The sequence below is a fragment of the Odocoileus virginianus genome, chromosome 4 (assembly GCF_023699985.2).
Source record: "Odocoileus virginianus isolate 20LAN1187 ecotype Illinois chromosome 4, Ovbor_1.2, whole genome shotgun sequence".
In the NCBI taxonomy this organism is placed as follows: Eukaryota; Metazoa; Chordata; class Mammalia; order Artiodactyla; family Cervidae; genus Odocoileus; species Odocoileus virginianus.
In genome coordinates, this window is record NC_069677.1 from 79,484,530 (window position 1) to 79,511,152 (window position 26,623).

At 42.7% G+C, this 26,623-nt stretch overlaps 1 protein-coding gene across 6 annotated transcripts in view; it reads left to right on the forward strand.

Moving 5' to 3' along the window:
• The window catches only part of MX1 (MX dynamin like GTPase 1), a 60,629-nt gene that overhangs the window by 24,822 nt on the left and 9,184 nt on the right, over positions 1-26,623 (forward strand). For all 6 annotated transcript variants that reach the window (XM_070466798.1, XM_070466800.1, XM_070466801.1 and 3 more), the window contains 8 exons: positions 14,301-14,493; positions 15,009-15,146; positions 17,444-17,598; positions 18,176-18,314; positions 20,367-20,565; positions 22,964-23,042; positions 23,366-23,488; positions 23,892-24,033. In XM_070466798.1, coding sequence (XP_070322899.1) covers positions 14,301-14,493; positions 15,009-15,146; positions 17,444-17,598; positions 18,176-18,314; positions 20,367-20,565; positions 22,964-23,042; positions 23,366-23,488; positions 23,892-24,033 — 1,168 coding nt within the window. The remainder of the gene's footprint in view (positions 1-14,300; positions 14,494-15,008; positions 15,147-17,443; positions 17,599-18,175; positions 18,315-20,366; positions 20,566-22,963; positions 23,043-23,365; positions 23,489-23,891; positions 24,034-26,623) is intronic.

The following is a 26,623-nucleotide window of genomic DNA, read 5'->3' on the forward strand; positions in this document are numbered from 1 at the left end:
TGTGCTCGACCCACAGATTTTCCATCAGCCCATACTCTAAGATTTACATTTTGTTCAACTAAAGGGAGAGAAAGGGAGGGCTCCATATTCATGAAAACAGAGGCATGGACTTTGCTCAGTATATCCCTTCCCAAAAGGGGTGAGGGTGATTCTGGCACGATAAGAAACTCGTGTGAAAATAGCACAGAATCCCAGTTGCACGATAAAGAATAACTGGAGTAATACCTTTTGGCTCGTCCAGACAGTCCCATTACGGAAGCGGATCGGGAAGAAAGTGGGCCAGGGGCTTCATTAAGCACGGAGTAAGTTGCCCCAGTATCTAAAAGGAAATTGACGGATTGGCCTCCCACCGTTATCAATACCCGGGGCTCCTCAGGTGTAATTAGGACGGGAGCTTGTGTGGGGACCCCCGGGCACCTTCAGTCCTGGTGGTCTTGAGAGTCAGACCCCTGAGACCTACGCCTCTGGGGGCAGTCTCTCCTCCAGTGGGGTCCCTTGCAGACCGGACAGGGAGCTGGGGGCGGCTTAGATGCCTGAGGGCAATCTCGCTTGAGATGCCCCTCCTTTCCACAGCAATAGCAAGCCCATCCCTTTTCACCTGGGTCCCTCTGTGCATTTTTCTCAGGCTGCTTAAGAACGGTTTTCATAGCCATTGCGAGAGCTTCCGCCTTTTCCTTCGTCTTTCTCTGCCTTTCTTTCTTTTCCTCATATTCCCTTCCATAATAGACTGTCTGAGCCAGTTGTAACAGATTATCTAAAGACTGATTTGGTCCATGCGCCCGTTTTGATAACTTACGGCGAATATCTGGAGCCGAGTGAGTGAGAAATCTATCCTTTAAGATCACTTTTCCCTCTTCACTTTTGGGATCAATCTCAGTGAATCTGCGAAGGGCTTCTCTCAGTCTATCTAGGAATTTACCAGGAGCTTCCTTCTCCTCCTGTTCTATGTCTGCCAGTTTGCCATAGTTTAAAGGCTTAGAACGCGCCTGCTTGAGTCCTTCAAGAATACATCTGACAAAATGACTCTGATCCCATCTTCCTTTTGCAGTGTTATAGTCCCAGTCTGGTTCTGTAGCTGGGACCGCCTGACTCCCAGTGGGGACTTCGTGAAGAGGCAACAGCATGAGTGGCTGTCCCTCAGTCTCTCTGGCTGCCCTGCACATATCCCAGTTTTTCAGGATACAGTTCAAAGGAGTGAGGCTGGAATTATTAGCTCCCATCTGTAAGAGAGAAAAAAAGCGACCAGCGCCATTTTTTCTACCGGAGGCGTCCCTCCCTGCTCTAGATGGGGGTGTAGACAGACTTTACACCAAAAGCTTTTCCTTCCTGGTCGGACTTAGTCTGTCCCTTACCGACGCAGGCGTCACACTCGTCCCTCCCGGTTCTACCACCGAGACGGGGTGGGGATGCACCAGGGGTAGACCTGACGGCATCCCTGACTGATGTCCAGCCCTTCACCTCGCTTGCCTCTGATGCCACCCGGGGTGCATTCAGAGTAACCTTCCGGAATGTTTTCCAGGCTAAGACCTCTGGGGGACACATTTGTCACCTGAGTGCCTGTGCACGACCCTAAGCATATTCCTGACCACAGCAAGACCGATACAAACATGAAACTGAGATATGTTCCTTCCAAGTGTTACCACACCGGTATAAGAACCTCCTCTGGTCCACTAAGAGCCAGTGTTACCAAAGGGAAAGAAAACCACTGCAGCTCCAATCCGAGTCACCTTTAACCTCAGAGATGCTCTGGGAGTTAGAGCTCCATCTAGCTTCCGAACTTTCCATGCCTAGCGAGGCTAGGCGCTTCCTGACTACCAATCCAAGTTTGAGACCTAGGCCACAGTACAGTAGCAACATAGATTACAAGTCCCTTGAAAGCCTATGATCCGATAGATTAGGTTAGTACTTTTAATTCCCAAGGAGTTATGAAATGGTCAAAGAGACCGAAAAGGACCGAGAAAGGAGAGTTCGGTCCACACGCTTTGCCCGTTTCTGGTCGGTTCCTGAAAAAGACATTGGTTGCCTCTTGCCATTGGCAGGTCGGTATAAACGCCCGACAGGTTTTTGCCATAAGCCTTATGAGGTCGCCGCGGAACCGCAGAGCAGGGCTCTTCATTTGCTTCGCGAGGGCGTTTCATTCATTCACACAAGCACACTGAAGAGTTAGTAAAGTACAGCAGAAAACATGTTTGCTAGGAGAACAAAGAACTAGAGCTCCAAGCATCCTTACCTTGTCTTGAAGGATCCCGGACGAGCCCCCAAGATGAAAGGTTGTTGCTTGAACGATTAGACGCGGGATTCTTGGCCTCCGGAGGAGACGAATTCAATCCGGGGCCAGAGACGAGGCTGGATCGCTCAGAGCTTTTGTGTAATAAAGTTTTATTAAAGTATAAAGGAAATAGAGAAAGCTTCTGACATAGGCATCAGAAGGGGGCAAAAGAATACCCGCCTCCTAGTCTTTAGCTGTCTGTTATATAGTCACTCACAGTCTGTTAATGAAAAGGATGTCATGAAATTTAGAATGATACCAGATAATTCATCCCTGGCCATAAAACGATTGACTTGAATCTTGTAGAAGGGCAGAATACCAACAAATATTTTCATTTACATAGATTAGGGGAACAATACCTGAGTAAGTAAATTTAGGCCATTTGGCGGAACCAACTTGAAGATAGAGTCTGGGGTTCATTAACATAGCTTAAGACAACATTTCCATACGAAAAAGAAACGTATTGGTCAACTCAAGGTTTGAGAGTAGTTAGCTTCAGGTGAGACCAGGTGTCATGGCAACACAGCACTTTAAGAGAAACCTCTTTTAAATTTGTATAGAGAAGGAAAAACATATCGCAGGTTTGTTTCTTCTTGCCGCTTAAGAGAGATAAAAATGTCTGGCACCTGCAGCTTCTTTTTCCATTTGGAGACCCCTGGCCTTCCTGCCTGTTATCCTCTCAGATTTGATCCTCCCTCCTGCCTCCCTCCCCATCACATCCCTCTGGGTCTTCCCAGTGCACCAGCCCTGAGCACTTGTCTCATGCGTCCAACCTGGGCTGGTGATCTGTTTCACCCTTGATAGTATACTTGTTTCAATGCTGTTCTCTCAGAACATCCCACCCTCACCTTCTCCCACAGAGTCCAAAATTCTGTTCTGTACATCTGTGTCTCTGTTTTGCATATTGGGTTATCATTACCATCTTTTTAAATTCCATATATATGCCTTAATATACTGTATTGGTCTTTATCTTTCTGGCTTTCTTCACTCTGTATAATGGGCTCCAGTTTCATCCATCTCATTAGAACTGATTCAAATGAATTATTTTTAATGGCTGAGTAATATTCCATGGTGTATATGTACCATAGCTTCCTTATCCATTCGTCTGCTGATGGGCATCTAGGTTGCTTCCATGTCCTGGCAGTTATAAACAGTGCTGTGATGAACATTGGGGTGCACATGTCTCTTTCAGATCTAGTTTCCTCGGTGTGTATGCCCAGAAGTGGGATTGCTGGGTCATATGGCAGTTCTATTTCCAGTTTTTTTAAGGAATCTCCAAACTGTTCTCCATAGCAGCTGTACTAGTTTGCATTCCCACCAACAATGTAAGAGGGTTCCCTTTTCTCCACACCCTCTCCAGCATTTATTTCTTGTAGACTTTTGGATAGCAGCCATCCTGACTGGCATGTAGTGGTACCTCGTTGTGGTTTTGATTTGCATTTCTCTGATAATGAGTGATTTTGAGCATCTTTTCATGTGTTTGTTAGCCATCTGTATGTCTTCTTTGGAGAAATGTCTGTTTAGTTCTTTGGCCTATTTTTTGATTGGGTCATTTATTTTTCTGGAATTGAGCTGCAGGAGCTGCTTGTATATTTTTGAGATTAATCCTTTGTCTGTTGCTTCGTTTGCTGTTATTTTCTCCCATTCTGAGGGCTGCCTTTTCACCTTGCTTATAGTTTCTTTTGTTGTGCAAAAGCGTTTAAGTTTCATTAGGTCCCATTTGTGTATTTTTGCTTTTATTTCCAATATTCTGGGAGGTGGATCATAGAGGATCCTGCTGTGACTTATGTCAGAGTGTTTTGCCAATGTTCTCCTCCAGGAGTTTTATAGTTTCTGGTCTTACATTTAGATCTTTAATCCATTTTGAGTTTATTTTTGTGTATGGTGTTAGAAGGTGTTCTAGTTTCATTCTTTTACAAGTGGTTGGCCAGTTTTCCCAGCACCGCTTGTTAGAGAGGTTGTCTTTTTTCCATTGTATATCTTTGCCTCCTTTGTCAAAGATAAGGTGTCCATAGGTCCGTGGATTTATCTCTGGGCTTTCTATTTTTTTCCATTGATCTATATTTCTGTCTTTGTGCCAGTACCATACTGTCTTGATGACTGTGGCTTTGTAGTAGAGTCTGAAGTCAGGCAGGTTGATTCCTCCAGTTCCATTCTTCTTTCTCAAGATTGCTTTGGCTATTTGGGGTTTTTTGTATTTCCATACAAATTGTGAAATTATTTGTTCTAGTTCTGTGAAAACTACCGTTGGTAGCTTGATAGGAATTGCATTGAATCTATAGATTGCTTTGGGTAGTATAGCCATTTTCACAATATTGAGTCTTCCAATCCATGAACACAGTATATTTCTCCATCTATTTGTGTCCTCTTTGATTTCTTTCATTAGTGTTTTATAGTTTTCTATGTACAGGTCTTTCGTTTCTTTAGATAGATATACTCCTAAGTATTTTATTCTTTTTGTTGCAATGGTGAATGGTATTGTTTCCTTAATTTCTCTTCCTGTTTTCTCATTGTTACTGTATAGGAGTGCAAGGGATTTCTGTGTGTTAATTTTATATCCTGCAACATTACTGTATTCATTGATTAGCTGTAGTAATTTTCTGGTAGAGTCTTTAGGGTTTTCTATGTAGAGGATCGTGTCGTCTGCAAACAATGAGAATTTTACTTCTTCTTTTCCTATCTGGATTCTTTTTATTTCTTTTTCTGCTCTGATTGCTGTGGCCAACACTTCTAAAACTATGTTGAATAGTAGTGGTGAGAGTGGGCACCCTTGTCTTGTTCCTAACTTCAAGGGAAATGCTTTCAATTTTTCATCATTGAGGATAATGTTTGCTGTGGGTTTGTCATATATAGCTTTTATTATGTTGAGGTATGTTCCTTCCATGCCTGCTTTCTGGAGAGTTTTTATCATAAATGGATGTTGAATTTTGTCAAAGGCTTTTTCTGCATCTATTGAGATAATCATATGGTTTTTATCTTTCAATTTGTTAATGTGGTGTATTACATTGATTGATTTGTGGATATTAAAGAATCCTTGCATTCCCGGGATAAAGCCCACTTGGTTATGATGTATGATCTTTTCAATATGTTGTTGGATTCTGTTTGCTAGAATTTTGTTAAGGATTTTTGCATCTATGTTTATCAGTGATATTGGCCTGTAGTTTTCTTTTTTTGTGGCATCTTTGTCTGGTTTTGGTATTAGGGTGATGGTGGCCTCATAGAATGAGTCTGGAAGTTTGCCTTCTTCTGCAATCTTCTGGAAGAGTTTGACTAAGATAGGTGTTAGCTCTTCTCTAATTTTTTGGTAGAATTCAGCTGTGAAGCCATCAGGTCCTGGGCTTTTGTTTGCTGGAAGGTTTCTGATTACAGTTTCGATTTCCTTGCTTGTGATGGGTCTGTTAAGATCTTCTATTTCTTCCTGGTTCAGTTTTGGAAAGTTATACTTTTCTAAGAATTTGTCCATTTCTTCCAAGTTGTCCATTTTATTGGCATAGAGCTGCTGGTAGTAGCCTTTTATGATCCTTTGTATTTCAGAGTTGTCTGTTGTGATCTCTCCATTTTCATTTCTAATTTTGTTGATTTGGTTCTTCTTCCTTTGTTCTTGATGAGTCTGGCTAACGGCTTGTCAGTTATATTTACCTTTTCAAAAAACCAACTTTTAGCTTTGTTGATTTTTGCTATGGTCTCTTTTGTTTCTTTTGCATTTATTTCCGCCCTAATTTTTAAGATTTCTTTCCTTCTACTAACCCTGGGGTTCTTCATTTCTTCCTTCTCTAGTTGATTTAGGTGTAGAGTTAGGCTATTTATTTCACTTTTTTCTTGTTTCTTGAGGTAAGCCTGTATTGCTTTTACAGTGTCCCATAGGTTTTGGTTTGTTGTGTTTTCATTTTCATTTGTTTCTATGCATATTTTGATTTCTTTTTATTATTTCTCCTATGATTTGTTTGTTATTCAGAAGCGTGTTATTTAGCCTCCATATGTTGGAATTTTTAATAGTTCTTTTCCTGTAATTGAGATCTAATCTTACTGCATTGTGGGCAGAAAAGATTACTGGAATGATTTCAATTTTTTTTAATTTACCAAGGCTAGATTTATGGCCTAGGATGTGATCTATTCTGGAGAAGATTCCGTGTGCACTTGAGAAAAAGGTGAAATTGATTGTTTTGGGGTGAAATGTCCTATAGATATCAATTAGGTCTAGCTGGACCATTGTGTCATTTAAAGTTTGTGTTTCCTTGTTAATTTTCTGTTTAGTTGATCTTTCCATAGGTGTGAGTGGGGTATTAAAGTCTCCCACTGTTATTGTGTTATTGTTAATTTCCCCCTTCATTCTTGTTAGCATTTGCCTTACATATTGCAGTGCTCCTATGTTGGGTGCATGTATATTTATAATTGTTATATCTTCTTCTTGGATTTTGATCATTATGTAGTGTCCTTCTTTGTCTCTTTTCACAGCCTTTATTTTGAAGTCTATTTTATCTGATATAAGTATTGCGACTCCTGCTTTCTTTTGGTCTCCGTTTGCATGGAATATTTTTTTCCAGCCCTTCACTTTCAGTCTGTATGTGTCTCTTGTTTTGAGGTGGCTCTCTTGTAGACAGCATATATATGGGTCTTGCTTTTGTATCCATTCAGCCAGTCTTTGTCTTTTGGTTGGGGCATTCAACACATTTACAAGAAATCAGATTCTTAACTTGATTAGTGAGGGTTTTTATTTGTCCCCAAGAGGGGATATCATAGGGTTGATGTCTCCAAGGGTGGTGCTTTCTGGAGTTCTTTAGAGCCGCCATGGCCTGAATTGGAATTTCTTCCTCCTGGAGTTCTTGTTTCATCTCCATTTTGAATGTCGGGGGCCCCCTTGGGTTGAATTTTCTGAGGAAAAAGTTTGTTCGATCCACCTGGGGAAATACAAGCATATCCCTTTCCCTGTGAGATTAATTTCCCAGATTTCTATTGTTTATTGAACCCATCTTGGTCCCACATGGGCAGAGGAAGAGAAGTGTCCTTCATTTCCTCTAAATGTCTTTCTGCTCTTGTTAAAATATTTCCCTGTGGTAGGTTTAAAAATTTTAAAACAAATAGAGCTGTATTAACAATAATTATGAGTTTAGAAAATATGTTGGAATCTAGTAAAGTCTGCTTTGGATAAGGAAGACAGTAGTGTTCCTGTGTATTCCCCCCTTTTAAATTTTTTTTATTTTTAACTTTAGTGTGTGATGTGCTCGTTTGATATGCCTTGTGTCTGTGGATTATAAGGAACACCTGTAATATGTTTAATAGAAAAAGATCATAAAAATTGTGTAAAGTGTCTAGAAATATAGGCAGGGCCATTGTCTATTTTAATAGAACTAGGAGTTTATGGTGGAAGTTTCTATATTTTTTAATATAAAAACTGAATATATAGAATCAGAGACTATATTAATGGGGTAAGGATATAGGCAAATAACTTGAATAAGAGCATATAATTTATTTTGTTGAGCAGAATGAAATTTAGTATAAAAGACTTTATATTTTTTAAGAGACCAGAATGGAGTTTTGGCGTTTTTAGTCCCATCTATATAAAAGAAATGCGAGAAATAATAAATTCAAAGGTTTTGAAGAAAATTCCATAGCTTACCAGAAGGATAATGAAATGATATTTCTCCAAAATATTTTAGAAAAGCTAATTGGAAATCAGTAGAAGTTTGTAATGTGTTCTCAAATTGAGATTTATTTGTAATAAAGTTTTATTAAAGTATAAAGGAGATAGAGAAAGCTTTTGACATAGGCATCAGAAGGGGGCAGAAAGAGTGCCCCCCAGCTAGTCTTTGGCCAGATGTCATATAACTACCAGCAGCCTGCTTAATTAGAGAAAGGAAATGTCTCCAAACTGAAGAGAACGGCACCAGGCCCCTTACCCACAACATGCATTTTGAGATAACCTTAGCACCAGGTGAGTTGTCCCAGGCCACAAAATGATTGACGTGAATATTGAAGAAAGGCAGGTTTTCAAGCAAATGTAGTTTCATTAACATAGCTTAAGAGAACATTTGCATGAGTAAAACATACCAGTTTGTCAAGTCTGTTCTGAGTCTTAGGCAGAACCAACTTGAAGACAGAGTTGGGAGTAAATGCACATTAACATAGCTTAAGACAAACATTTCCATAAGAAAAATGCATTGGTTAACCCAGGGTTTGAGAATAGTTAACTTCAAATGAAACCAGGTGTTGTTATGGCAACACAGTATTTTAAGAGAAACCGATTTTTAAATTTGTATAGAGAAAAAAAAATCACTAGTTTCTTCTTGCTGCTTAAGATAGATAAAAATGTCTGATACTTGCAGCCTATTTTTTCCATTTGGAGACCCCTGGCCTTCCTGCCTGTTAAGTCAAACTAGATCCGCCAAGTAAAAGACTGAAGGTTTGGGGGAGCAGGGGCCCAAAAAGTCCAGTAGGTATTCTAGAGGGGGCTGCTTGAGGGTAAAAGAGTTTAGGGCTGGTCTATCGAGGGCAGCACTGCCAGATGTTGAGGGTTTGAGGGAAAAGATGGAATTTGCTCCTGGTTTTTGTTGAAGAGGACCTGGCGGTCTCCTGCTTGGAGTTTCCTGGAATAGGTTTTCCTTCAATATCAATTTTAAATTTACACTCTTTGGCCCAATGCATTTCTCTACGGCAGCAAGGGCAGATTTTTTGGAGGTTTTTTTTTTTTTTTAAGTTTTCTTAGGGCAGCCTGTTTTAAATGGTACTTATCTCCACAGGTAAAACATCCATTATTTTCCTCTTCTTAAGGCAGCACCCATTGTTTCAGCTAGCATTTGCATCTTTTGAGTTTCTGATTCTATATTTCGATAAGCCTTTAAATAATCAAAAATAGTCCCTGTCTCACGAATTGGGGCTATAGCCCTTTGACATTCCTGATTTGCATTTTCATAAGCAAGTAATTTTTCTAGTTGCCTTTTAGCTTCTTCTCCAGTTACTATATGGGAAATAGCAGTTTCTAATCTAGCTAAGAAATTGCCTTACTTTTCATTAGGTCCCTGCAATATTTTAGTGTAGTTACCTGTAGGCTCCCCTTGAGGAGTAATTCAACCCCAAGCTTCAAGGGCCACTGTTTTTAATTGTTCATGCAGCAAAGAAGGGCATCGTATTTGAGCTTCTATAGCGTCAAATTTTCCGGTGCCAGTTAGCATCTCAAAAGTAATTTGATTTTGGGGAGCGCCAGCTCGAGCATTTATGTTAGCATGATCTCTGGCTATATCTTGAAACCACATTGTCCATTGAAGATATTCTCCTGGTTTAAGGAGAGCTTTTATTAAAATTCGCCAATCATAGGGAATAAAGTTTCCAGTAGAAGATGCCAGAGCGTTTAGAATCTCTCTAGTAAAAGGCAAATGTGAGCCACACATAGTTACAGCCTTTTTCATTTGTTGCACATGAAAAAGGTTAATACTTTCATATTGAGGTATTATCTGCCCTTGAGCCTCAGCATTTCTTAAAACTGGAAAGGCAGAAAAACCATTGGCTTCAGAGACTTGTGATTGCAAAGCCACCTATTCAGAGAGCCTCTGTCGCAAAGGGGGTTGGTTATTGTTCTTCAGAAAGGTGGTGTCGGTTTTAATGTTAAAAGGTGTCTTAAGGGAGTTGTTGCCAAAATCATTAGGTTTTATCCAGGGAGAGACTTTGGGATATGTGCCCTCCGGCAGGGGAGGAGCACTTGAACAACTGGGCCACGGTTGGTAGGAATATCTTGAAATATCTTTTGTTGTTCTAATTGGGTCTTTTTAAGGTATCATTGTCTAATTTATATTCATGTAATAAGTGTTCTGCCTGTTTGCAAATATCAGGAGGGCTAGAATTACCTTGGAATGGCAGAATCACAGCTTCAATGAGAGCCCATAGGGGCCAGAAATCTATCGGAACTACCTTCATTAGGGAACCAAGGGTTACATTCAACCACTGTCTGAAGGCAAGCCTCTATTCTCTGGCATGAAACTGAAAATCCCTGAACTTTAAATAAGTGCTGAAGTAAAGCAGAAAAGTGAGGGGGCTTTCCAGCCGATTGACCCGTGTCTTAATACTTACCGGCCTCAATAGGCCCTGGGAGTCACTCCGTCTGAAGCCACGTGTACCAAGTCCCTGTTTCTGGTCGCCACTTGTTGGTCCTTTAATGGACCAGAACTTGGTGGTCCGGAGTCGACGATAAGGAAGTAAGAGAGAGAAAGAGGCTGATTACTTGTTGGTCCTTTAATGGACTGGAACCTGGTGGTCCGGAGTCGATGATAAGAAAGTAAGAGAGAGAAAGAGGCTGATATCCCCTGGTTTACGCGGAAAGCCAATAGAGTCCTATTCTTGGGGCTCGCGCTGTTGCACGTAGGCACCAGGCACCCTCTCGAGTGGGTGAAGGCATAGTGCGCCTTCTTGAGAGGGTCTTAGAAGCCCGGGCAAGAAAGGGAGCTCAGCGGGCCTCCATGCTCTAAGGAATTAGCCAGAAATAGAGAGATAAAGAGAGAGAGAGAGAAAGAAAGAAAGACACGGGGACCCAAGCTCTGATGGAGCAAAGGTGTTTTAATCAACACGGCGTGGGCATATATACTGTCTTACCAGGTGGTTATTCTCAGCAAAGACAAAGATTAAAATTCCAGACTTACAAGACATAAGATGATCCCTATCAAAGAGAGAGTTGCGAACGATCACCTTTTCATAAGAAGGAAGAGGGTACTTATCACCGTAATGAGAAATGCCTGGATTCCTCAGCCCCGGGAAAGGCATGCCTCTCCTCTCAATTCCTGAATATTCAGGAACCAATAAGGACCAGAGGGTTCCGGACAGATCCAAAAAGCACACAGGAAGCCTTTTGTTAGATGCTTCCTGACACCCCGACAGTGAAGACGTGTGATGTCTTTTCTCCCAGGAATGAGACATATTTTCGGTGGGAACCAAACTTGGCTTCTGGAATCAGTTCAACCTAAATTTGATTCCACTGCTGACACTTGCAGTTGTAAGATCTTGGGTGATTACTCCTCCCTTTAGAAGCCTGGTTTTTCATTTCTAAAATGAAAATAAGAGTGTTTACTTTGTGCAGCTGTTGAGAGGAGTTGGAGGCTGGGCGCTTAGAATGAGCTCTGTTTATTGCTGTCATATGTTTTAAAGCAATAGATCTTCAGCTTCTTTCTAATTGACTCCATTTTCATAATCAGTGGTTAACAGTATTTTAAACAATATTATAAACTACACCGAAGGACACAGAAAAATAAGAAATTCACCGATCTTTCCAGCACCATGATGTAACTGTTGTGTCTTGCCTGGCTGTAACTGGCAAGGTACAGGGCAGTAGGAACTCATGTGAGTGTGAATGTTGCTGTTTTTGTTATTCAGCTGCTAAGTTGTGTCCTTCTCTTTGAAACCCCATGGACTGTAGCATGCCAGGCTCCTCTGTCTTCCATCTCCCAGAGTTAAATTCATGTCCATTGAGTCAATGATGCTATCTAACCATCTCATCCTCTGCCAAGCTCTTCTCCTTTAGCCTTCAATCTTTCCCAGCATCAGAATCTTTTCCGGTGAGTTGATTCTTCGTATCAGGTGAATGTAGCTTGGCCCTTGGCCTTTCTGGCCAGGTTGAACAAGGTGTATCTTAAGACCCAGAAATTCCACTTCTAGGTGTTGACCTTGGTTCTTAGAGTGTGATCCCCAGAGAAGCAACATCAGTATCTCTGGGAAAGTTTGAAATGCAAACTATCACCCTCGCACACCCTTCCCCAGACCTAGTGAACTAGAAATTTCAGGGGTGGGGCCTACCATCTGTGTTTCTACAAGCCTTCTAGGTGATTTTTCTTTGTGCTGAAGTTTGAGATGCATTTTGCCATGTTCGTACAGCACTTTTTATAAGCAAAACCAGAAATAACGTAAGTGCCCATGAGTAGTGGAATGCATACATAGATTGTGGTATGCAGCAGAATTCCACACAGCAGTGAAAACTAATGAGCTAGACTTCCAGGTATCATGATGGCTGGGTCTAAAAAACAGTGGTGTGGCTGGTGGCTGTATGGTTCGGGCTCAACAATTTAACTGCCATAGCTTGGATTCAATCTGTGGTTGGCAGACTAAGATCCCCTGCAAGCCACATGACATGGCCAAAAAAAAAAAAAAAACAAAAAACAAAAAGTAAATAACAATAAATAGACAGTGGTGAGTCCCCTAGAATCAGGTCACAGAAGAAATATACTGTATCATTCCACTTATATAAAGATCCAGGCAACCATAAGCCATGTATTTTTTTAGGGAAAGATGGGTGGGTGGTAAAACAAATGAAGAGCAAGGACATAGTAATCATAAACCTGAAAATAGAGGGACCCTCTAGACGTAAAGGTGTTTTAGGAGGAAGGTACCTGGGGAGGGGTGGATGAAATATCTCAAGTTCAGGGAATATGTGTTTTCTTAACCCAGGTGGTTGGCACATGCATTTTGGCTAATTATTGTTCCTGTTTTATAAACTCTTGGGAATGGGTGATATAAAGAAATGAAAACAAAAAAAAAAAACCCGTAAGGAGGGCTAAGAGGCCAGTGAGGAGTATGAAGGTACAGCCAAATACGTGCATAGCCACCACCAGGCTTTCCCTGGGGATTCAAGCTCCAGACCTTTCTTAAGTGTCATTATTGAGAAAACTCACACAGGACACTTGTTTAAAAATAGTGGGGAAGATTTTATTCAAGACTGTTGCAATAGAGGAGAGAGCTTGAACTTGGTGTGGATACAAGGACAATTGGGCAGGACAGAGGAGAGGAGAAGGAATTTCCAAGAGTAATCTGGGAAGGGTAAAGGGAGGTGAGGAACTGATGCTTTCGAAGTGTGTTGCTGGTGAAGCCTCTTGAGAGTCCCTTGGACTGCAAGGAGATCAAACCAATCAATCCTAAAGAAAATTAGTTACCACAGCTTTAATAATAATTATGGAAATCAGGTCATGTTAACCCTCCAACTCTTTTCTTTTTCAAAGTCATTTGACTATTCTAGGAGTATTTAAACTATTTAGATTTACTGTGATTGTTAATATAACTGGACTTGGAAAGATCATTTTGTTATTTGTTTTCTATTTGCCCTATTCTTCATTTCCTCTTTTTCTGCTTTCTTTTGAATTAACCGAGTTTTTTATGATTTCATTTTATCTCCTTTGTTGGTTTATTGAGTAAAACTATTTTAGGGAATATATTATGTCTTTAATTTATCAAGTTTACCTTCAAGTACTAATATATTATTTCATATTTAATATAAGAACCTTATGATAATATGTGTCCATTTCTCTCCTCCCAGCCTTCATGCCATTTTTGTCATGAGTTTTTATTTTATCAATATTTTAAACCCCCACATTACATTGTTCTTATTGAAATGGCCAAATGTCTTTTAAAGATATTTAAGTAATAAAAAAATATGGTAGTCACCATTTCTGGTGTAAATTCCTTGGTATAGATTAAAATGTCCATTCAATATCATTTTTCTTTGGCTTGAAGGGCATCCTAAACTTTTCCTGTAGTGCAGGTCTGCTAGTGATGAATTCCTTCATTTTTGTACATCCAGAAAAGTCCTTACTTTCTTATTTTTAAAGATATTTTTTTCTGAGTAGAAAATTTTAGGTTGATGATTTTTCTCAGTACTTTAACAAAGTTGCTACACTGTCTTCTCATTTGCATAGTTTCTACTGAGAAATATGCTATGAATTTCATGTTTGTTCCTCTGTACATAACATGTCATTTTCTGACTGGCATTCTGTCATTATCACTGATTTTGACCAATTTGACTATAGTGTGCCTTGATATAGTTACTTTATGTTTCCTTTGCTCTGGGCTCATTGAGCTTTGGGGATCTTTGGGTTAATAGTTTTCACCAAGTTTTAGGACATTTTAGCTATTGTTTCTTCAAATATTTATTTCTGTTTTACCCTCATTCTCTTGATTGGGGAGCTCTCATCACTTGTATACATTACGATGATTGAAGTTATCCATCTTTGATAGAACGTGACCTGCAGGCTATGATAGAGATCTCCCATTCTGCCTCTTCCAGGAGTCCAAGAGCAACCTGTACAGCCAATATGAGGAGAAGGTGCGGCCCTGCATTGACCTCATCGACTCCCTGCGGGCCCTGGGTGTGGAGCAGGACCTGGCCTTGCCCGCCATCGCCGTCATCGGGGACCAGAGCTCGGGCAAGAGCTCTGTGCTGGAGGCTCTGTCTGGGGTCGCCCTCCCCAGGGGCAGTGGTAAGCACTTGCCTTCTGTGTTGGTTAGCTCAGGCTGCAGTAACAGAGGACCTCAGACTTGGGCTTAAACAATAGAAGTTTATTTCTCAAATTTTGGGAGGCTAGAAGCCCAAGATCAAGGTATTACCAGGGTTGGTTTCTCCTGAGGGCTGTGTCCTCTGCTTACCGATGGCAATATTCTCTTTGTGTCTTCTGGGGGATGGTGGAGGATGTTTGCAGAAGTCTGGGGTTTCCCACTGCAGTGTACCACCTGGGCTGATGGAAAACACTGGGGTGAAGCAAGAGATCTAAAGTAGGTGATTTCAAGTCAAACTCCATCTGAAATGTACATTCTAGATGCACATTCATGAGTCACCCCAGATAGCATGCCTCAGAGTCAAAGGGTGAGAACAGGGAGTTTGCAGTTTTAGGAGCCTCCCAGATGATTATATACAAATTTAAGAACCACTGGTCGAAGACCACCATATAGGACTGTTAGCAGCAGAGTATAGACCTGATGAGTAGTGGTTTCCTAGGTATTGTTACAAGATGTCCTCTCGTGCTGAGGCTGAAAAAACTTGGGAATGAAGGCGAGTGGAAAGGCAAAGTCAGCTTCCTGGACAAAGAGATTGAGATTTCAGATGCTTCACGGGTGGAAAAGGAAATCAGTGACGGTAAGTGTCCCATGTTTGTTCTTCATTGCCTATTTGAATATCTGGTCAACCAGGTGAAATAGCTGGGGTCTGCCTGTCTCTGTTCCCACTATTTCCTTTCTAGGCCTGTTCTGATCCCTCAAGGTTCTTCCCTCCCTCCATCCCTTCCCTCCATCAGGCCCCCAGCTCTCTTGTATTTTCTCTTTTTTTAGTCTCATTAAGACCAGTGCTTTGGACAGAATCTGACCTCAGTAATTTATTACTTAGTATGTAAGTATGTATCTGAGCATAATGTGAATTTTGAAGCTTGTCTTCAAATATGGAGTATTTGTCCTTTATTCAAAGGCCTCCCCACTCCACAGATCTGATGTCAGGGTGTGGAGCCAGGGAACACCTTGACCTGTTAACCAGCTTTCCAAAATTCTGACTGGAACATCACTGAATCCTGTTCATAACTGGAAGTCTTTTTCTTCCAAGAGTGGGATTCATGTGCTTGAATAATCCCAGCCTAGAACAATAGATGGCAGGTCTCAGTAAATGCACAGCACAGAGATTACTGTATCAATTTGAAACATCTGAAAAGAAAACATTAACGCTTGATGTAGATAGGGACAAAGTAGGGATACACTTAGTTGCTGCCGAGTGTGAGATGAGTAAGCAGTTTTCCGTTATTGACTTTAATTTCTTCCTAGTGTGTCACATAATTAAGTTCTAATCATTTGGGGAAGATACAAAAATGGTATGAACTGATATCCAGCAGTAGGAAAGAATGGATTTGACTCTATGAAAGTGGAAGCACTACCTACCATTTATTGGCTGTTGTGCAAAAATTAAATAATGTTATGAAGATGTTATTGTGTGTTTGTTGGGATTAGGTTGCCTGCAGAAAATGCAAAATTAGCATATATCTGTTAGTCCTTGGTGTGTAGCAAAACAATCTCAAAACCTAATGGCTTGAAACAACTTATTTCCTGTGATTCAAAGGATCAGCCGGGCAGTTCTTTTCCTCTAGGATGATTTCGCTGGGGCCAACAGTCTAGGATGACCTCAGGTACCAACCCAATCCTCGACTGGAATGACCAGACCTTCCCATGGTCTGACAGTGGCCTGTCCCCCAAAGGTGACTGGGTTGGGTTTTTTAACATGGTGGTAGAATGTTTCCAAGTACCAAGAGACCTGAGTACAAAGCTCTGATGTGTAAGCACCTTTCAGTGTCTACTGGAATACATTTTGTAACATCCTGTTACCGAAAGAAATTAATGCACTCAAGTCCAATTTCAAGAAGCAAACTCTTTTGATGGGAGAAGTGGCATTCTTTCTATAAAGCAGCATCCATATGGAGATGGGAAGGCATACAGAAGGCATTTGTGCAAGCAAGTTACTAACACAATGGTTTAAACAACATCAGTTTTATTTCCCTCAGAGCTGATGTAAGGGTTCCAAGGGTATGAACCCAGACTTCTGTCTCATTCCTACACTCTGTGTGGCCTCTGTTCCCAAGGCCCCTTCGTCATTTAGTCAAGTGTCCATTCCTGCCAGCTAGTCATTGGCAAATGGCCTATCCCTGTCTTAAGCATATTTTCTGGAAGTTGCACATAGCATCTTCACATCTATCCCATGGGCCAGACAATTTTATATAACCGCATCTCTGGGAAATGGATTTGGAGGGGGCGGGGGGAGTGCAGAATTAGCAGATTGTGGTACATATACCATTGTTACTATTATTTCCTTCTACATTCTTGACTTATATAAAGCATACCAAAAAGACGTTCTGGATGTACAAAGTGGTCAAGTGGTATTAGCTAAAAATTTGATGCAATAAATTCTTATCTTGAAATTTTCATTATTAAGGAGGAAGGAAAAGAATTAAATCTTAGTGGAATATCAACAACTAATGCTCAGCTTGCCCAAAACAAGCATGTACCACTACTCATAACTTTCCAGGTCATGTTTTAGGAGTCACCATTTATTTTTATTTGTTTTCATTTTGCCTCTTTGTTAAGTTCCTAGTATATCAATGGGAGGAATTCAGGTGTGGCACCAGGAAGAACTTACATGCTCTGCCAGGTTAAGACTGGTTCAGATGGGTGTCACCTACAGAGGTGTTCTCGCTAGTTCTCTCTGTAGACTATTCTGGCCACTGGCAATGCACATATGGGATTATCCTTTGATGTCCCTTTTTGTTTCAGAGAAACGAATCTGCTCCAAATATGCTTTACCCTTGAATCACAGCAGGTGGATGTTGTCTCCAGAGGCTTCACTGTAATGAGATATTCTACCCCAAGCTCTATTCCGTTTTTCTTTTTCCTCTTCTCTAGCCCAGATTGCCATCGCTGGGGAAGGCATGGGGATCAGTCATGAGCTGATTAGTCTGGAGGTCAGCTCCCCTCATGTCCCAGATCTGACCCTGATAGACCTTCCTGGCATCACCAGGGTTGCTGTGGGCAACCAGCCGTTCGACATTGAATATCAGGTGAAACTTCAGGCTCCATCCTGGCCTAGGTCTTGTGGGGGAGGGGCTGCATTAGAGAATCAGTGAGTCCAGGACCAAGCTTGAGGAGTGGGTACGGGGAGGTGGGGAATTTGGAGCATGCATTGGTCGAAATTACTCCACCAAGTTGGATGGAAAGAGGCAAAGTTGGGAAAGCATTTTATTTGTGTTTTATGTAGTGACTCATTTTTGGTTATAGTTAGTTACACTCTGTGCCATATCTAAATTGGCATGCATTAGGAAAGAGTTTTATGTGGGAAGAGAGAGTATTAGGAGCAAATATAATGATATTCCTGTATCAGTGAATCTCACCCTGTGGATTAAAGATTTAGGGAATAGTCAAGCAATTCTTTTGGCATCTTGTTTTTCATTGTGACCTTCAGCTTTGAGGTCTTGGGAGATGATTCACGAGTTAAAACCTCACAGTGTTCCCTCAGAAAATGTAGTTTTTCTGACTTGTGTTGTCAGCTCATTTCTCTGTGTTTGTTTCTTGGAAGGCCTGAAGCAAGTACAAGGTCAGGACCTGTCTCAACTCTCATACCCTTTCATTTTCTTACAGATCAAGTCTCTCATCAGGAAGTATATCCTTAGGCAGGAGACCATCAACTTGGTGGTGGTCCCTGCTAACGTGGACATCGCCACCACAGAGGCGCTGCGCATGGCTCAGGAGGTGGACCCCCAGGGAGATAGGACCATAGGTAAGAAGAGTGAAATTGTTAGTCACTCAGTCATGTCTGACTTTTTGTGGCCCCGTGGACTGTAGCTCTCCTAGCTCCTATGTCCTTGGGATTTCCCAGGCAAGAATACTGGAGTGGATTGCCATTCCCTTCTCCAGAGGATCTTCCTGACCCAGGGATTGAACCCGTGTGTCCTGAATCTCCTCCATTGCAGGCAGATTCTTTACTATCTGAGCTACCAGGGAAGAATCTGAAAGTGGCAGGTGGCTTGACAGTGGAAGAGCATCCTTTAAATCCAGTGGGTGTTCCTTGGCACACCTGAGTGGGGGCTGACACCCAGCAGATGAGAACTATTCAAGAACCATTGAGGCCAGATGACTCTTGGGCCACAACTGACTCTTGTTGGCCATGGGTTGACCCATAATCCTTGTCTATCTGCTTATAAGAGGTGTGGTGGGTTCCGGGGCAGGGCAGAATCAGAAAACAGTTATATCAGTTGACAATGCATTTTATGTAGCAAAACCCACGTGTCCCTGAAAGATGAGGGGGTACACAGGATGTGAGGTATCCATACAATGGGATAGTTCTGTGCTGTGCTTAGCCGCTCAGTCATGTCCAACTCTTTGCGATCCCATGGGCTATAGCCCGCCAAGTTCCTCTGTCCATGGGGATTCTCCAGGCAAGAATACTGGAGTGTGTTGTCATGCCCTCCTCCAGGGGAATCTTCCCAACCCAGGTCGAACCCAGGTATCCCATACTGCAGGCAGATTCTTTACCCCTGAGCCACCGGGGAATCCCAATAATACTGCAGTGGGTAACCTATCCCTTTGCCAGGTGATCTTCCCAACCCAGGACTCAAACCAGAGTCCCCTGCATTGCAGGCAGATTCTTTACCAGCTGAGCTACCAGGGAAGCCCACAGTGGGATAGTATCCAACCTTAAAAGGGAGGGACATTCTGACACCTTGAAGACATTGTGCTCAATGACATAAACCAGTGCCAAAGGTCAAATACTGCATGATCTCATTCATATGAGGGATCTAGTGTGGCCAGGTTCATAGACAGGAAGTCAAGTGGGGGAAGGGAGAAATAGGAGTTAGTGTTTGGCGGTTACAGAGTCTCAGCTGGGGAAGATGAAAAGGTTTTGAAGATGAACAGTGGTCAAGGTTGCCCAACCACATGAAAGTGTTTCACGCACCTGAAATGTGCATGTGAAAAGAGTTAAAATGTTATGTTTGAAAAAATGCATTTGGTTGTAAATAGCAGAGAGCTGGAGGACAGTGGCTGAAACAAACAGCAATTTATTTTCACACCTAACAAGAAGTCTGGGCAGAGGCTGCTCACCTGTGTACCAGTGATGCTGTCAGTCCCTTCCACGTTCTGCTCCACCATCCCTAGCGTCAGGTTCTCATTCTTTGCCTCTTCTGCTGCCCATCCTGCCTGGGATGAGACTCTCTCAGCCAGGGCTGCAGCTACAAGTGGGCACAGTAAACCTCAGAGTTAATCCTGAGCTGGACAACCGCATGGCGCCTCACATGCAGATGGGTCCTTGCTTGGCGCAATGTTGTGATGCTGCCATCTTGCAATACTTGTTTAAACAGGCGTTTGCATTTTCATTTTGCAGTGGGTCCTGCAAATGACCTAGCTGATCCTGGTCAGACCCTTATTTTCCCAAGTGTGAGCCAGGCCCCACCTGCACCAATATTAACTGAAGAATTTTTAGAAATGCAAGTCCCTTGATCCCGCCGAATCTCCTGAATCAGAATCTCTGGAGCAGGGCCTTAAGGTGGCTCAGATGCACAGGGAAGTTTGAGACCCACTGCATGAGTGAAACCCTCTGCTGGTCAGGAGGAACATAACGGGCCATTACATGCTGCTATCTCTCTGGCGTGAAAGACAAGATCTGGGCGCAGTGCACTTCAGGAGCACATAGGGGTTGAGCCTCGCACCTTCACTAGGCAAGCTGCATTGTCTGCCCCAACCAGCATGGGAGCAAGCCCAGGACCAGGGGACCTCGCTCCCCAGGAGGGGAGCTGACCTTACTCCTCACCCTGACAGAGTCTCTGGGTTGCAGGAATCTTGACAAAGCCTGATCTGGTGGACAAAGGCACGGAAGACAAGGTCGTGGACGTGGTGAGAAACCTGGTCTTCCACCTGAAGAAGGGCTACATGATCGTCAAGTGCCGTGGCCAGCAGGACATCCAGAATCGACTGAGCCTGGCCAAGGCCCTGCAGAGAGAGCAGGCATTCTTCGAGGATCACGCACATTTCAGGTATGTGCATGGAGCTTTCTCAGGGAGAACCAAAGTTAAGGACCTCCTTCCTCATGGGAGAAATGCATGCTGTTCAAGGTCGGCTGTTGAGAGTATCCGTGTGTGTCTGTTCCTTTACTATGACCGTGGGGAATCTGCCTGGAAGAGTGAAGTAGGAATTCACAAAGTAGGCAAAGAATAAATAAATCTAAAACTTCAGAGGAAGGCGAAGACTTTTTGCAATAACTTATTATAGTTCTGGAAACAGAATATAAACATAAGTATCCCAGGATGGAAACAGAGTGGAAAACCCAGAAATAGAGTCAAATACATACATTTGGCCTGTGATCAATGTGGCCCTTCAAATTTCTGGGCTTTGTCAGTTTATCAATCAGTGGGACTGAGATAATCATTTCATAGTTGGGGAAAATTAAATTTGTCCTTATTTAACATGGGACACCAAAACAAATATCAGTGGAAGTTTAAAATTAAGTACAAAGAAAGTACCACTTCTCAGAAGTAAATATAGGTGGAGAATTAATAATCCCAGGATAAAGGCCTTTCTAACCCTGATGCCAAAATGAAATTTTTTAAAAAAATGATGAAAACTGATAAATTGGTTATTTTGAAATAATGAGAAGGCGTAGAGTTGGTGGGAAAGGAGGGGTGTGGGCTTGCATCTGTGCTGCCTATAGCGTGTGCTGAGATCACCCAGGTGCCCCTAAGGCTGAGTTCCATTTCTAGGAATTCCACACAGTCAAGTAATCAGAGATGTGTTCAGTAATGTCCCCTAAAGCGTGCTCAGCACAGATTTGTTTTTAATTGTGAAGACTGTGGAATGTACATGTTGAAAATCATGGGATTTGTAGGGACAAACTAGAATGAGAGATCACAGTGCTGGCAACCGTTATAGTGCTGTGCCAAGGAGATGCCAATAAAAAGGTTCTTATAAGATGTTGAGAAAAAAGTGACACATTCACTGAGATCCCTTGTGTGTGCACATGTGTATGTAGGAGGAGACGTGTGCCCTTTGTAAACATTATCGTATTTGATGTTCCCAGAAGCCTGCAGAGACGCATAATTCAGAAGAGATATTTGCAGTCCTGTGTTCATAGCAGCATTATTCACAATAGCTAAAAAAAACATGGAAGCAACCTGAGTGACCACTAATAGATAAACACAATGTTTATCCAAAGTGGGTAAAAAAAATTCCATCCACACAATGGAATAGTATTTGGCCTTAGAAAGGAAGAAAATTCTAGCACCTGCTATAACATGGCTGTACCTTGAGGGCACTATGCTTAGTGAAATAAGCCAGTCATGAAAAGATACTGTATGATTCCTCTTATATAAGATCCCTAAAGGGGTCAAATTCATAGAGACAGGACCTGGGGAAGGGGATGGGGAGATGCTTAATGGGAACAGAATTTCAGGTGAGGAAGATGAGCTGTTTCTGGAGGGAGATGGTGGTGATGGTCACACATCAATGTCATTGTACTTAATACCACTGAATATGTGCTTACAGGCTTTCCAAGCAGCACTCATGGTAAAGAACTCACCTGCCAATGCAGGAGATGCAGGTTTGATCCCTGGGTCAGGAAGATCCCCTGGAGGAGGGCATGGCAACCCTCTCTAGTATTCCCGTCTGGTGAATCCCATGGACAGAGGAGCCTGGTTGGGCTACCTTCCATGGGGTCGCAAAGAGTCAGATATAACTGAAGTGACTTAGCTCACACATGTGTGCTTACAAATTATTAAAGTGGTGAATTTTATGTTATGCATATTTTCCCACAATTAAAAAATTCGACAGGTACAGAAGCTGAAACTTAGGTATGAGTGTACTCTTGCAACGATGTGTGTGAACTCATGTTTCCTGGCTGCCCTTCATCCTAAAAAGTCTTTTAAAATGTGGAAAACTGTGTAGTAACTCACTCTACAAACACATATTTGGAAAGAGTGAGAGGAAGGCTTGGTCTCCTTCCCCAAGCAGCTCATGGTTGAAGTTCTCATTTTGGAGAAGGGTGGGTCCCCCAGTTCAGGCTTCATCCATGCACCTGTGTAAATATCTGTCACTATATTTTCATGAAGCCCAATACCAGTACGCACTGTGTATACAGAAGGGCATATGCATGCTATGGAAACATATCTCCAGGTGATATGTGAATTTTTATAAAGACCATTTATAGTCAGATGTCATAAGACACATTTAATATATCAGCTTGAAGGGATCATTCTATACAGTTTTTTCAAAATATGCAATGTTACAAAAATTCAATCATAATTCTGTGTGATCCAATTGCAGGACATGCCATCCAGTGGGAAGTAACTGTATTTACTTTGGCTTTCCCCAGCAACAGAGAGCTAACCTGCATTTTCTGGCTAGACCCAGGTGGACATGAATGTTGTCTTCTCTTTGCAGGGAACTTCTGGAGGAAGGGAGGGCCACTGTCCCCTGCCTGGCAGAAAGACTGACCAATGAACTCATCATGCACATTTGTGTAAGTGCACGCAGAGCTGAACAGACTCTGAACAGAGTCTTGCAAGCGCAAAGCTAAACCATGTCGACACACATGGATCTCCTGGACATCTTGTTAAGATGTGGGCTCAGATTCAGGGGTGTGGATGTGGCCTGGGATGCTCCCAGGGGGTGTGGCTCTTGCCTGTCAGAAGACCACATGTTGAATGGGACACTGATAAACTACCCACCCAGCCTAATTTAAAATGAGCTTCTTGCAAGCACTGGCCTAACCCTAGTCTTTCCCCATCAACAACTGCAGCCCATTCTCTCTTCATGTTTATGTCTTTCTGTTGTTTTCCTCAGAAAACTCTGCCCCTGTTGGAAAATCAAATAAAGGAGACTCACCAGAGAATAACAGAAGAGTTACAGAAATATGGCAAGGACATCCCAGAAGAAGAAAGTGAGAAAATGTTCTCCCTGATAGAGGTGAGAACCGCCAGCAGCGCCACGCTGGGGAGTCGTGCATCATTGTCCACAGGGATTATGGGCGCCACGCTCATCCGTCTTCACTTCCCTAAAGCTGATCCGAATTCATTCTGTCCACTTAGCACCAAAATGGGCCCAGAGTTAGAGGACAGAGGGCAGGGAGTGGTGGACCACCCCATGTGTGCTATTGGCTCTTCCTCAAGTGCGTTCCCTCACTGGGGACCCCCCAGGCAGTGAGGGGGATTTGGGGTTGTCTGCTGCCCAAGCTTCTTCTCTCCTGTCCTCCCACCTGGCCTGAGATACAGCAAAGAGGGACTCACCCACTCTCTGCACGCACACAACTGCCAAACTACCTTGCTCTGTTTAGAGTTATCTCTGCTGATTCTTTTTTTCTTCTTGGCAGAAAATTGATACATTTAATAAAGATATCATCTCAAGAATAGAAGGGGAGGAATTTGTGGGGCCGCTTGAGTCCCGACTGTTTACCCAAGTACGAGCCGAGTTCTGCAAATGGAGTTCTGTGGTTGAGAAAAATTTCCAGCAAGGTGAGCCTGAGGCACCACGGTAAACACGTCAAATTGAGCTGAATCCAAGGCTGGGGGAGGTGGGTGATGACGGTGGTCAAGGACAGTCAGAGTAAGGACTTGGTAGTGTGAAAACCACATGTGCTGTTTCAAGACCCTGAACTCTGGCCAGCAGGCGTCAGGTACAGATTTCAGAGGACACCTAGAGAGAAGATGCGGATTCAATGGCCCATGTCAATCATGACTCTTGGAAGAATCAGTTTTCCCCCAATAGTGAGCAAGTGAGCCTGCCATGTGTATCATGCCCTTTAGGTTCCCGATGGTGCTGCCCCAGAAATAACCCAGGTTCCATCTTGGTTAATCCACTGAGGCCTTGAAACCTGATGTGTCCTGTAATGGATCTTATAGTGACTGTTTAGTTGCTCAGTCATCCGACTCTTTGCAACCCCATGGACTATAACCTGCCAGGCTCTTCTGTCCATGGGATTTCCCAGGCAAGACTAATGGAATGGGTTGCCATTTCCTCCTCCAGGGGAATCTCCCAACCCAGGGATCAAACCCTTGTCTCCAGGTTGGCAGGTGGATTCTTTACCACTGTGCTACCTGGGAAGCCCTTACAGTTGCAGTGGTGAAGAGAAAATGCAACAGCATCTTGGGTACCACCTTGCAGCATCAAATCCTCAAGAGTCTAAGAAAAGTAGAAAATGTGATCTGAAACTTAATTTTTTTTTTACTATTTTAAGAAGCCTAAACTAAATCATATATTGACCAATGAGAAAACTGCAGCAGCTGAGGGAAATTTCAATTTGCTTTTATTCCAACAATCTGATGGTGGTGGGGGGTGGTGGTGGTTTCATGATTTATTTAAACTGAGCAGCGGTTCAGACTGACGGTCCTCCTTGGCTTTGAGTAATGAACATGGGGAGAGAAATCAAGGGAGTTTCTGCATAATTCAGAGGCTGCACCTTTATTCCCTGGCAGAGGGCACAGAGGGTAGTGTAGGGTGTGAACTTTGGGGACCACAGTCCAGGACACTCATTCCTGGGCAGGTCACTTGGCATGTGTCCACAGTCTTTGTTCCACGTGTTGCTATTGCTTAGCTGCTTGGTCGTGTCCGATGCTCTGCGACCCTGTGGACTGCAATACACGAGGCTCCTCTGTCCTTCACCATCTCCCAGAGTTTGCACAAACTCATGTCCGTTGAGTCTGTGATGCCATCCAACCACCTCGTCCCCTGCCTCCCCCTAGTGCTGCTTAGAGAAGCTGAGTCCGTGAGCAGAGAGTTGTACACCGGCTGTGCAATGTGTTTTTATGTCGGGGAGGGGGAGCACCCTGCTAACCCCTTTCAAAGAAAACGACAGTCTTTGGCTTCCAGAAGCTCCCTCGTGGTGTTGCCTGGCCAGGTTTTCATGGCAAAAGTGCTTATGGCAGACAGCCTGTGAGAAAAATGGCTCATTTTTTTTAAATGATAAATTCCTCCCAACAAATGATCAGTTCCATATCACTGGGTGCCCAAATGTAAGAATTAATTTGGACCCCCTCATGCACCTCCTATCCAAAAATAAACTCAAAACGGATCAAAAACCAAAGTGTACCAGCCAAAACTGTAAAACTCTTTGTGACCTTGGGATTAGGTAGTGGTCTCTTTAGCTAGAATACCTGAAGCAGAAGCAATACATGGAAAAAAATGATATGTTGGATTTCATCAAAATTTAAAACTTGTGTGCATATCAAAGAACACTATCCAGGAACATGATCAAGAAAGTGGAAAGACATTCCAAAGAATTGGAGAAAGTGTTTGAAAACATGTATATGATAAGGGTGTAGTCTTTATAAGACTTCACTTCCCAGGTGGTGCTAGTGGTAAAGAACCTGCCTGGCAATGCAAAAGACCTAAGAGTCGTGGGTTTGATCCCTGGGTCAGGAAGATCCCCTGGAGAAGGAAATGGCAACCCAGTTCAGTATTCTTGCCTGGAAAATCCCCTGGACAGAGGAGCCTGGTGGGCTACAGTCCATAGAGTCACAAAGAGCTGGACACAACTAACGCGACTTAGTTCTCACTCACTAGTATCTACAATATGTAAAGACCTCTTACAGCTCAGCAACAAAAAGAGAAATAATTCAGTTTAAAGATGGACAAAGGATTGGAATAGACATTCCTCAAAAAAAAAAGAAAAAAGATACAGGTATGGCTAATAAGATTGTCTTCCCAGTGGCTCAGTGGTAAAGAATCTAGCTTCCAATGCAGGAGACATGAGTTTCCTCCCTGGGTTGGGAAGATCCCATGTCAGAGGAAATGGGAACCCACTCCAGTATTCTTGCCTGGGAAATCCCATGGACAGAGGAGCCTCTGGGGCTACAGTCCATGGGGTGGCAAAGAGTCAGACACAGCTGAACACGCATGCACACATGGCTAATAAACATGTGACAAGATGCGCAATATTGTCAGCCATCTGAAATGCAAGCTAAATCCACAATGAGATCCCATCTCACACGTGCTAGAGAGGCCTTTATTTTAAGTGGAAGAAGTGAGGCACAAAAGGCCACAGGATGTGCAATTCCATTTACAGGAAATGTACAGAACATGCAAATCCATAGAAATAGAAAGTGG